The sequence below is a fragment of the Sclerotinia sclerotiorum genome, genomic scaffold (genome assembly GCF_000146945.2).
Source record: "Sclerotinia sclerotiorum 1980 UF-70 scaffold_17 genomic scaffold, whole genome shotgun sequence".
Taxonomy (NCBI): domain Eukaryota; kingdom Fungi; phylum Ascomycota; class Leotiomycetes; order Helotiales; family Sclerotiniaceae; genus Sclerotinia; species Sclerotinia sclerotiorum.
Window position 1 is genome coordinate 743,857 of NW_001820819.1, and position 12,488 is coordinate 756,344.

The 12,488-nt window shown below is 41.6% G+C and overlaps 3 protein-coding genes across 3 annotated transcripts; 2 read left to right on the forward strand and 1 right to left on the reverse strand.

Moving 5' to 3' along the window:
* Positions 1 to 219: 219 nt before the first annotated feature.
* Positions 220 to 1,179, forward strand: SS1G_11223 (predicted protein; the record flags this gene model as incomplete). The annotated part of the gene is made up of 2 exons (XM_001587931.1): positions 220 to 969; positions 1,102 to 1,179. 2 exons carry the CDS (start codon positions 220 to 222, stop codon positions 1,177 to 1,179), a joined length of 828 nt encoding a protein of 275 aa, XP_001587981.1.
* A 2,360-nt stretch (positions 1,180 to 3,539) lies between these two features.
* SS1G_11224 (hypothetical protein) lies at positions 3,540 to 5,328 on the reverse strand (the record flags this gene model as incomplete). Its single annotated transcript, XM_001587932.1, has 4 exons — positions 3,540 to 4,510; positions 4,562 to 4,860; positions 4,908 to 5,109; positions 5,304 to 5,328. 4 exons carry the CDS (start codon positions 5,326 to 5,328, stop codon positions 3,540 to 3,542), a joined length of 1,497 nt encoding a protein of 498 aa, XP_001587982.1.
* A 3,336-nt stretch (positions 5,329 to 8,664) lies between these two features.
* On the forward strand, positions 8,665 to 11,796 carry SS1G_11225 (predicted protein; the record flags this gene model as incomplete). The annotated part of the gene is made up of 2 exons (XM_001587933.1): positions 8,665 to 9,726; positions 9,778 to 11,796. The coding sequence occupies 2 exons, from the start codon at positions 8,665 to 8,667 to the stop codon at positions 11,794 to 11,796; spliced, it is 3,081 nt and encodes a 1,026-aa protein (XP_001587983.1).
* Between the last annotated feature and the right edge of the window lie 692 nt (positions 11,797 to 12,488).

Genomic DNA, 12,488 nt, shown 5'->3' on the forward strand with positions numbered 1-12,488 from the left:
CACTAGCTCTTCTTATGCTACAAAGTACCCAGAATTCGACTTTCTTGTACGTGATTGTCGCATGGGTATTTTATGTGTTGATGCTAGTCGGGGAAAAACAGCAAGGCTGCCTAAACTTTCTTGAGTATATATTGAAATGAATCTGCAACCATCATCTGCAAGTGTAACATTCATTCTTTTCTATTAGAATCATTTATTCATTCATAGTTGAATTATACAATGCTGTTCGCCATTTCTTCTCTTATTCTTCTCGCTACACACACCTTCGGGCAAACCCTCAATGCCTGGGAACAAAGAGTTTTTGAAGAATGCTGCAATTACGCAGTGGATGGAAACATAACGACCTACGATGAGGTTGATTCTCTACCAAATCGGATTAGCATTCTATTAAATTTTCCAGATGTATACCTTGGCTTTTATGTCCAATCCTCAGGCCCTTACATCACCGATTACGATGTTGTAGCTGTCGAAAGTACGACGGACAGAGAGATTATTATTGGCAAGGTTTCCAACGCTACCTCTAACTTCACTGTCGTCAATTTTTACAACTCCGCTGGCGAAGCCGAGATTGTGACCGCGACGATATTCTTCGAAATTAAAGGAGTATCAGATGGGGGTAGCACTGCGTTCATCAACGAGATTTATCCCATCTATTCAGGCGACACCATTTTCTACCCACCGGGTCAATCCGCGCAACCCTCTCCAACACAATCCACTACAGCAACCCCAACATCCATTGCAACTCCCGTCATTCCTACACCCACCGCCCCTAGCATAATTCTCAACACCTGGCCCACCAACAGTGCAACTAAACCTTTCGTACAGAGCCCCACATACATCGACGGAAACCCAGCCACAGGTCTTACCTCCTCAAGATATTTTCTCCTCTTCAACACCCCAAGCACATACGAAGGATTTTACATCCTATCCCAATCACCGAACTATCTGACCGATTATCACGTTATTGGCGTGAATAATACAAATTCTACGGACTTTGAACTTTGTCGTGTCACAGGTGCTACGTCAAATTTCACTCTTTGTGCATTTGTGGATGAGTATGGGAACCCGGGGTACCGGACTAATACTATTTTTATTTATCAGGATGGTGCTTCGGATGCACAGTTAAATGAGGTTTATCCAATTTGGCCTGGTGATGTTATAGTGGATCCTAATGCTTGATTTTTTGGAGGTTTAGGATAATGTCTTGCTCAATTTTTACGTTTGGAGATTGATTGATGTTCAGGCTTCTGGATGTTTAGTCATTGGGTAATGGTTATGGTAGAAAAGGGTCTATAGTCTGGAATATTGCAGTAGATTTAGACTGCCAATCTTCTCGATCATTTCGATATTCCACTAGACTCTTGGGACGGCGGGGCAAGGAGCTATGGATTTTTATGAAGTTACTTTCTAGGGAATCAAGAGCTTTGCTCAGCAGTAGCTAGAATCAAGGATTACGTAATCTTACTATCAATGATAATGAACGATTCATATCATCGTAGCCATCGATAGACCCTCTACCTCACCTGATCGTGCTTTTTCTTTCTTGCTATAGATTCATGCATCATTTTCTTTATTTTCAATTCAACTTAAGGTTACAATACTTTGTCCTAGCTTCTGCACTTAAAACTCACTAGTCATGCTGTTTTTATGACATTACCAAATCCAATTAACCAATTTTATTTATCCATTCTCCATTCAATCCAATGAATAGTCTAAATTAGCTACTTGAGAACATAAACTCTTCAGTTTGAACTTTTGTTTCTCTTTCTGTCACTGTTTTTTCCTATCAATCCACTGATTCCGTGGTAGCGGGCGAGTTAATTAGTTGTATGAATTGTTGAACCAAGCAGAAAACGGAGATGATTAGATCTTTATATACAATTATATCTTGGAGTTAAAACTGTCAATAATCAAAAATTTGCAATATCTGGGAGTAGACAACGAATGAACGTAAGCGTCGGCTCGGAAGCCATATCATGAACTCGCTTCCCACGGTATGTACCCTTTACAAATAGACTAATCTGTTTCTCTGTGGGCACCATGCGTAAAACAAGCTCAATCTTGTGCTGGATGTATGTACAGGTCCTCAAAGTTCAGAAATAAGATTTACAATGCTTTGGGGAACAAATAGTGTTTCTAGTACGAAATCTATTCATTGAGTGATTTTGAGTCGTATTTCCAGATGGGTGAAATTGAGTGATCGCCCCTTAATCACTTAGATTTTCTATATTAAAAAAAGACCGATAGTAAAAAATACAATGAGTACAGTTACAAATAAACAATAATAGGAATAAAATTGTTACGTTGTAACATTATAAACTATTATCACCTGTTATAGGATCACATGGATAGTCTTGTAAGGGAGCGAGAGAGCGAAGGAGCGAGATTCGAATCTCGCTCCCCAACTCCATCGCTCCAATGATTGGAATACAAAGGTCTATATAATCAAGATGGATTCCCTTTGTATAGAGCTTCGTGCTCAAGATCAAGATCAATCATTTAGTATACTCTACTATTAGTTACGAATTGCATCATTGTCATTACTTAAGTCCTTGCTTGACGCCTAGTTATAAACCACCTCGAGATCCTAAAGCACTTCCACGTGATCTAGACAGCAAGCCTCGTAAAATTTACTCAAAATTAATAATAATTATTTGATTTTTTTTATTTCAAACTCCGGTCTATATTATATTTCAATAAAAAAACAATATATATTAAAATTGTAATAGATTAAAATCTATAACAATAACTATTAATAATTAAAAGTAATTCAAAATAACAATGTGACCAAAAGGGTGTTTATAGACCAGCAATTGTATTTAACTTAGAATCTACAGGTGAAGAGCACCTGTAGATGGGGATAGCTACTCTATATATACACAAATGGATGGCCTAGCCGCAATGGCTAGGCAAAAAGAAGTCATATTTATCCCTCCAATGATCTTACTTTACCGATAACCATTGATACCTAGTACTTGTCCGGATCTGATCCTCAGGTCACCTAAATCGTATACTAATCCCGAGTAATCGTATCATGTGTGGACATGGTTAATGTACCTGAGGTTTCTTATATAATAAGGGTGGGAGGAAAGCAGGGATTTCCGTCACAAACAACAAAATAATTTTTCTTATTTATTTAAAAATATACAATCATTATTATAATAATAAAAATAAATCTTTTAAATATTAATAAATGTCACACTCAAGAATACTGAGTAGAGTATCTTGTATTAGAAAATACTAAGCTAAGGAGAAAAGAAGAAGGAAAACAAGAGTAGCGAGTTTTCCTATGATTAAATACAAACGGGGCATGCCACGTGACCCGGAGGTGTGAGGCGTCACAGTTTCTTATTTTGATATTTTTTATTCATTCTATTATTTAATAATCGTACAAGTGGTATCTTCTTCTCACGCTAAACTCATAATGCGCCATTCCCTCAGGCTTCTACCTCTTCCCTTAACCTAACACCTAACCCCCAAATTCTCCACAGTCCGGCATGAAAAAAGCCACACCCACACCCACAACCACAACCTCCCCCTCACAATTGATACCTATAATCCGGGCTCAAATCCCCCAACTCTGTCTTCTCATACTCCGTAAGACCCAAATCTCTGGGTCTCCTATTCCTCTGTCTATTCTCGAATAACGTCGCTAAAAAATACGCCAAACAACTAGCTGCACTCAAGCAGAGAAAGCCTAGACAAATCCCATAACCCATTTTATATTCCGGTGCATCTTTTGCCAAAAATGCATATGTTGCAATAATCCCGCCTACGTTTCCAAAGCCGACTTGCCACGCTGTACCGACGCTTCGGCGATGATGTCCTCCTAGATTCATGTTGAACCAACAGACAATTACCGGCATGGCGGCATAGGCACCCATGGCTACAAGAAAGAGGGCTGCGTATTGGAGTTTGGTGTTATCGTGGATGGTGAGTAGGATGGAGAAACCTGTTATTGCTACACAGATGGGAGCAATAGTAAAGGCGAAACGATGACGAGTAAAATCGGAGCCGAAAGCGATGATCATTGCGAAAGCAAAGGCGCAAGCCCAGGGAGGTACGCTGTGGAGTTGTGTTTGAATGGGTGTGTAACCAAAGGTGGATATGATTCCTGGTGCAAAAAATGCGTAGCCGTATGCGGGGATTACCATACCGAAATACATGAAACCTCCTAGAATGATTTTATAGTCCTTGAATACGTGGAGTGCGTCTTTCAATGTGATTTTGCGTTCAGCCGCACTTCGACCTTGATCGACTTGTAGACGGGCTTTAACGTATGCGCGTTCATCGGGAGTGAGCCATTTTGCATCTTCGGGGAAAGAAGGGATAAGAAAGAAAAACCCTAGGGCTACAACGCAGGTAAGGAGACCTTCGAGAATAAATATCCATCGCCATCCAGAATGTCCTCTGACTCCGTCCATTTTTCCAATAGCGCTAGCGAGGAGACCACCGAATGCTCCGGCTAATGTGGTACTACTGAAGAAAAAGGAATATCGACGTTGAGCTTCTGATCTTTTGTACCACATACCAATAAGGTAGAAGCAACCTGGAAACATACCAGCTTCGAAAAGTCCGAGGAAGAAACGAGTTGCGAGCAGTCCGCCGAAATTTTGGACTAGTCCTTGACAGATACTTACGAGACCAAAGAGAAACATGAGGGTTGAAAGCCAAATATTTGGATTGAGACGTTTCATGAGAATGTTGGATGGGATTTCGAAGAAGACATATGGGACGAAGAAGATAGTGAGGGCGGTATTGTATTCAGTTCCGGTTAAATTCAAGTCTGTTGCTAGCTTGAAAGATTTTGCATTCGCGATATTAACTCTGTCCAAAAATGCCAAAAGGTACAGGATACATCTATAAGAGTCAGATTGATATTTGAGGTATTTGGGTACTTTACTTACAAGAATGGTATCACCCGTAAATCGATTTTTCGCATGAGTTTTGCCTCCGTTGTGTGTGGGGGGCAAAGCACGTGCAGTTCATCGAATTCGATTTGTCCTTGCCCAGTCGGAATATTTGGAACGTAGCTGTTATTGCTTTCAGATTTGAAACCAACTTCTTGATCTTCTGACAAGGATGGCTGAGGGGAAGATCCCGTTTGCTCTGAATTGAGTTAGATTGATCATCAGAAGGTGTGAAGACCTCGGATTGATCGAGAATTGGATCCCCGGTTGATGAACACACTTATATTCATCGTGATGTTTCCATTGAGATCATCTTGTATACTGGAAGGGCTCAAATCATCGAGATAGAATTGTGATGATAGTAAATAATAAACGAAATTAGTCGGTACTCACTGTCTTTTGAACTGAGGAATCCCATTTTGATATTCCTCTTCCTTGACTCTGTATTCAAGATGAAATGCCAAACACGATCGACAACGCACCTTTATAAAGGCCAAAGAAGGCAAAATGTGACGTGAGAATACGAACAGGAAGTAAGAAAACAAATCAAAAAAATACCAAAGAGATATCGAGCTGCTTTTCTAGTCAATAAGAGCTTACCGTGGAGGCTCAAGAGTCAAAGAGTTACTGTATTCAGTTACCTAGTGATTGATTGATCGGACATCATTCACTGCAGGAAGGGACAAGGGATGAGGTTATCCCCGCAATTAAATTTGGGGAATGTGACTGGGACCGAGGAAGAATCATCTCTCATCCCGTGTCTCTTTTGATTAGTGAGGAAGTTTTGGGTTGGGGATGTGCCGTAGTGGCTTTTACCCGTTTGTCAGATTTCCATGTATGGCACGAATAATACAGTAATACAGTGATGTTGTAACCGATACTGTATTCTTTTTGCCTTCTCACATCAGCATTATTACTGTTTAGTAAGCTATGAGCAGCAGCAAGATTTCAAATTGGTGTAACTCTTGTCCCATTCCCATGCTCATGCTTTTCCTCTTGACAAAAGACATTGGAAAATCTTGACCGATTTTGCAGATAACCAGAATGAATTACCATATGGGCATCTTCTTGTAGATCCATGGCGCCAAGTATTCCTACTGGTTGTTATGATGTTTGTGACTCTTGCAGTGGATGGAGTGGAGAATGCTAACTATTAAGTGTATGCGGGGAGAGCTGAGCTTGGCTAATCCCCAAAAACCGGTATCGGAGAAGTTTCTTCAATAAATGGATGTGGTTGTATTACACAGCATGGTATTTCAATGAGTCTGGATCTTTTCTCTGAATATTGAAACTTGGGGGCGGGGATTCATAGCGATGGTGGTGGAAGGGTGAATTTCAATTGGGATGTTGAGAATTTGTCCGTGACAGTAGAAGAAACATGAACATGCATATGAACATGCCTACTCATGAATCACGAGATTCAATCTAAAATCAAGCCTCACTCCAAATCGATAAGCTTTCCTGATTGTTGGAGAAACCTTGTTTAGAAGAAAGTTGAGGAATTAATTGTTGCCGCTTTTGATATAAATCCTAGTGGGACCAAGGTACTCGATCTATGCTTGCTCTGCTTATTACTGTCAGAGGGAATCTTGAGGGAATCTACAAATGTGGGTTCAAGAGAATGAAAATCATTGAAGCAGCTCCAGTTTTGATAATGAAAGGGTTTAGTCTCTATTAGTACTATTTACTCGTACTCCGTTCCGTCTCAACGGCATATTCGGTAAGTATCTCATAAGCCTCGCTCACGAGGCTATGTCTTTTCATTTGCAGCCACTGACAGGTGACCTTGGGAAAGTCTTGAGGGGGAAAAGAGAAGGTTGAACGCGCAAACGCGTCTTGGATTGAAAAATTTCAAACTTCTGTTGAGATATTCTTTAACCACCTTACCTACATACAAAAGATGTTCTATTATATCCTCATCTCTCACCCGAAAAGACACCTACATGGAACTTGATTTAATTAAGTATTCGACCTTTCCTTTTGTTTTTTCAATAAACTTTCTTTTTCTACCTTCACCTAGCTTTTGGTCTAGGTAGTGGCACCTCGTCATTTTCTTGGTATGCTTTTCATAAGCCGAGTTGTTACTTGGAACAATTAGGTGGGCGATTGACGTATTGAACACCGGAAGTATCTCTCATATTTATGTTCATATATTGAAAAGACAAATAACTACTCGTAATTAGGTATCAGAGGTGTTTGATAGAGAATTATTGTGTTCGATAGGTACTCGCTCCATCACCAAATGATCGAGTCAAGAAGCAAACCAAAATTTAGGTAGGCAAGTCTTACATTCATCAATAACCTCCTTTTCTCAGTGGATGGCGGATGGTGAATGGTGCGGTGCATGGTGGACGGTGGGTGTTCCTAAAACCTTGGTTGGTTTTGCCTCTTTAACTTGATTTACTAATAACACCTGCAGTTAGGTAATTAATTGGCCACGAGAACCATCCCATCCCATCATATCACACATCCCACCTCATATTCAAAAACCCAATAATACATACAATAATATCACATCAGGTGATTGCTATCTCAAGAGAATTTACCCCTTCATTTCCGAATTTCAATATTTATTTTTTATGTTAGATACTATGTATATTGGTTCCTATCCGCAAGTACATACGTACGTAGAAGGTATGTTGCTAGTTGTAAGATTAACTTACTACTACTTAGCTTTGATCTAATCAATTAGAATTCCCTCGGTCATCCCATCCAATCCCACTAACAATTCATTTGGAGAATCCCTTTTGAGCCTTGGTTAAGCTACAAGTCAAAGTCAAAGTCAATTTTTAGAACGCCACTCTCACGCTCACGCTCACACTCATACACTCACGCATACACTCACGCATACACTCACGCACACACACACACATATTCCCTTAACCGCCTATTGTGTTGTACAAACTAACCGCTCGCCTCATATCATCAGGTACCTACCTACCTAGTATAATTAATACCCACCGTACACCACTCAGGAAGGGCGAACAAAATATACTAGTCGAATGCCAACGTTTTCTGATTTTCAAACCTTGTTACGAAAGTACAGCAAAGACGATTCCACGACTCATTCGAAAACAAAACTCTTTATTTGTCTTTCCTTTCCTGTCCTGTCCTTTTCAACCCAAACACCGAATCAAGCAATCAAACTCCACCCTCTCCCAGCCTTCTTGCCATCACATTCATTTGCTTTCAGTGAATCGAAAGAACCTTTGAGAATTCCCAACACCACGCCAAAAGCAGTCGGAAGCCATTACTCCGTAATAATCATTCTTTCTCTAGCTTTTCAATCAAACACCGAAGTGGCGGCTGAGATATCGGAGGGTCGGTGAAGTAGAGGAATAGAAATAAGAAAGCAGTTTCGGCCTAAATGCAAATCAACCAACGCTACGACTAGCCTAGACTCTTGTTGCCCGTGGACCTCACAGACTGAAAAATCCCCCAATTCTCGATTCCTCCCACAACCAACTCAGAATAATCCACGAAACATACGACACATCTCTTAACACCGACCACGACCCACCATTCAAAGAGGATTTTCCTTCAAGAGAGTATATCTGTCGCTAGCCATCTCATTTGACAACTAATAAATATAATACTCATCAAATATTACTGTACAAGTTCCAGGATTGGTGGATGAACGTTACATCGCCATTAATTGCGGGTGGGGAGTGATTGGACTTCCTCAACACCATCACCGTCGATCGAATTTCACCTATACACCGAGCCTTCTTTTTCATATATACTCTACACAAATATGAGTGCTTCTCCTACAGTCTCTTTCGCAACGAGCGATGTCGAAATCGATCTCGCCGCCATGTTTGAAGACTCGATCGATATTGCTCGAGATGTTGTTAAGGGAGTGATTTTAAAGCATTGTAATGCTCCGTTGGATGGCCAAAATATTTGTTTCGCAGCTCAACATATACTTGCCGGAGATGACAGATATAATAGAGTCCTCACCATGCGAGAATCAGATTCGTCCGCAGACACAATGGTGCAGAGTAATATTGTTCAGCTTCCATACTCCGGAAACACAATAGGTCCTACTTTCCATCCATCGACGATGGGTCAAATGGCTCAAATGACTCAAACAAATTCACCCTTGACTATGAGCAATATTAATTCTCACCTCCATCGTGAAAATTCAATGCAAAATCCCAATAATTCCCAATTTCGACCTCAGTCCTCCTTCTCTGTCGCTCAAACTCAATCCCGAGCCCAAACCGAACTTCTCCAGGTTTCGAATTTACTACAAGGAGGCAACAATTACCACCAACAAACATACCCCTCTAACAACAATCTACATTCACTCTCTTCGATCCGGCGCCCACACCAACTGCCACAAGTCTCATGCAGTATCAAGTATCCACATAGTATGGGCGATCTCTTCTCTCGATCCGATTCAATTCTTGCATCGCAAAATATCAACCCCACGAATCGAAGCAAGTTTCAACGGCAAATGATCTCCGAACTACAAGACTCTCAAAATCTCGCAAACCCACACAATCCAAATAGCTCCACAGCGCACGTCGGGCAAGGCTCCTCCTCCACTTTGGAAAGATCGAGTTCGAACGGTTCACTTTCATCCAATTTGTCGTTACCACCTTTGGCCCCAGCGCAAAGATCCCCACATACTGACAGTTTACTGATTGTCGAATCTCGATCTACCACGCAAAGTCGCGCAGAAACACCACTAGACTTGGAAATGGCCAAAAATACCAACTCGAAGAAGCGCAGAGCTCAAACAGGTGACCGAAAAGCCACCGCGAAAAAGGCAAAGACGAGCAAGGGTGAAAAGGCGGATAAGTTGGAGCTAGTAAGTGTAACTATGCAAATACTTGTAGAGCAGGTCTAACCTTTTTTAAAGATGAAGGATAAAGCCAAATATAATCTACCAGGTACAATTTGGATGCGAATTCTCGAATTTTGTCCTCCCATATTCCTCCGAAAAGCTCGTTTCGTCAGCAAAGAATGGAAGAGCTGGGTTGAGGACTTTTCATCCATCCATGTCAATTGCCGAAAGGAGAACTTTGGTTTCAATTTACCTGAGCACATCCCGGGTTTATCAGCAAAGCAATATGTTGATCTTTTGGGTGGAAAAGGCTGCATGGAACCTGGTTGTAAAAACAAAGACGCAAGCAGAACACATTGGGCTTGGAAGAAGAGGTGGTGCCTCTCCTGCTGGAAGGAAAAGATTGAGAGAGAAGATCGTATCCAGAAACACCGCCAACTCCAATACACCCGACCCGTCATTGACAAACTACTCGAGTGCATCCCGGTTAGCATGTACGATTCCTTTGGTAAACCTCATGATTACGTCGAAGATGGACCTCAAGCTTTGACAAATCAATTGGCGACGCACCGATTGTACAAATACTACCTGATTGTCGACGTCGATAACATCATCAAGGAATATGAGGCTCTCACTCCTGAACCATTTCGTGAGGATCCTACCCATGATGCTCAACAAAAAGCTACCGCACGCCAGATTTGGGAGGACAAGATGGCCAAATTGGACGAAGAGCGTGATAAGTTCTTTGAAGCGAAGAAGGCCGAGAACGACAAACTCATGCAACTCGTAATACAAATTGAAGCTGCAATTCGCGAGAGGAGAGCAAAAGGTCGCAAGCCGAACGATGCCAATCGTGAGAGCCGGAGGACTCTCTTCCTTAACTTAGCGAAGCGTGATCTCCCTGAAGTCCCGGAGGAATTCATTATAAATACCAAAGCATTCAAGGCAGCTGTTCGCATTTTCAGAGATGGTGGCTCGGAGCGAGGTTGGAGAACTTTGAAGCCAAAGATTGAAGGAGAATACGCGAGTTCAAAAAAGAAAGATCAACAGGCTCCCAATCCTGCAACCAATACACCATGCCGATCCTCAGGACAAGACATACAAATGACTGGCCACGACCTCGGGAACTTTGAGCTGGACAATGATGATTTTCACCAACTTGGTCACGGAGGCCTTCAACAAAATCTTCAGCAAACTCAACTTCAAGGATTTCAACTTCAAAAGTCTACAGCATTTACAAGTAACAAGTCTCTTGGCATGAATCACTCTGGTGGCTCACTCGGATTCAGAACCAATTCCATGGCTACAGGATCACGTTCAGCAAATAATCCGGCCGCGGCATTTCTTAGTGGTGGATCAATCTTTGTGAACCAACCCTTCGGCAACAGTGCCTCTGCTCTACCCATGGTTATGAATTCAATGGGCAATGGGTCTTTTAGCAATAATGGTTCTTCTGCCAGCTCATTGAACAATGTTTCTCACATGAATAATGACTTTTCTACCAATTCGTTGGCCCCTCTTTCTCAAATCAACAATGGCTCTTCCGTTGGTTCATCGAACAATCTCCCTCGCGGCAGTAACGGCTTTTCCAACGGCTCAATGACTGCCCTTTCTCAGAACAATAACGGCCGAAGCATGGGTTCATCGAGCAACACATCTTTTGGTAATATCAACTTTATGCCCCATCGCTCTCAGAACATTAACGGTACCTCTATTCGTTCATCGAACAATATTTCTTTTGGGAATAATAGCTTTACTACTGGCTCATTAAATCAAATCTCTCAAAGCAATAATGGGTCTTCTGTCAATCCATCGAGCAATCTTGCTAGCTACAACAATGCTTTCAACTCCGGCTCGTTGACCCATTTTGCTCAAAACAACAGTGGCTCATCGCTAGTCCCTAGTCATTCGCTAAACTACGCTTCTCAAAACGGCAACGCTTTTTCTGCCAACTCATCGAGTCATCTTTCTCAAACCAACAACAGCTCATCACTTGTGCCTGGTAATCCGTCAAATGTTGGGTCATCGTCTACTCCACGAAGTGCCATGGCTATTTCTTCCATTATCACAGGAACCCAACCCCAAAGTAACTGATATAATATTAATCACTCGTTTATTCGAAGGACGAGCAAGCTTTTTTTCTCACCAGCGCACGTACACCAGTTTGATATTGGAAGCGTGGGATCATTAAAGGAGAGCAGACCGGAGGACAACTGTGTCTAAAATCACTTTCGATATCGCATTTCAATTTTTTTTTCCCCTTCAGTTTTTCATTCAGCTTTTCAGCATAAAATATTGGCGCAATGGAAAGCGCAATACCCCATAAGGAACAATGGTTACAATTAGGAGTTTATCATTGGCCACCATGGCGATGGTTTGATGCATATAAGGGTTATGAGGTGTTTTTATATGATGATGCATAGGTGCATTCCATGTTATGGCGTTTTAGAGGTTTTCATTATTTATTTGGTCATAATGACTAGGGCGATTGATTGGGCAGCACGAGGGATGCATAAATAGCGACTGAACGTTGTAATGGCATATGGTTACGAGCCATCGATTATCTCTGGTCTCTTCTTTCTCTTCTTCATTTTTACATTTCCAGCTGTCTCATGGGTATTTCTATGAGGCGGTGACACAGTGGACCATTGTGGAACGAAATGTGGTGAGTAGGGGAACGGAAATCTGGAGATTGGCAAGAAGGAAAGACAAAGCGAACGACATAAAAGCTTCGCAGACTGAGCCGTTATACATTTGGTGGGTTGCATGGGACGGTGTGGTGGGTC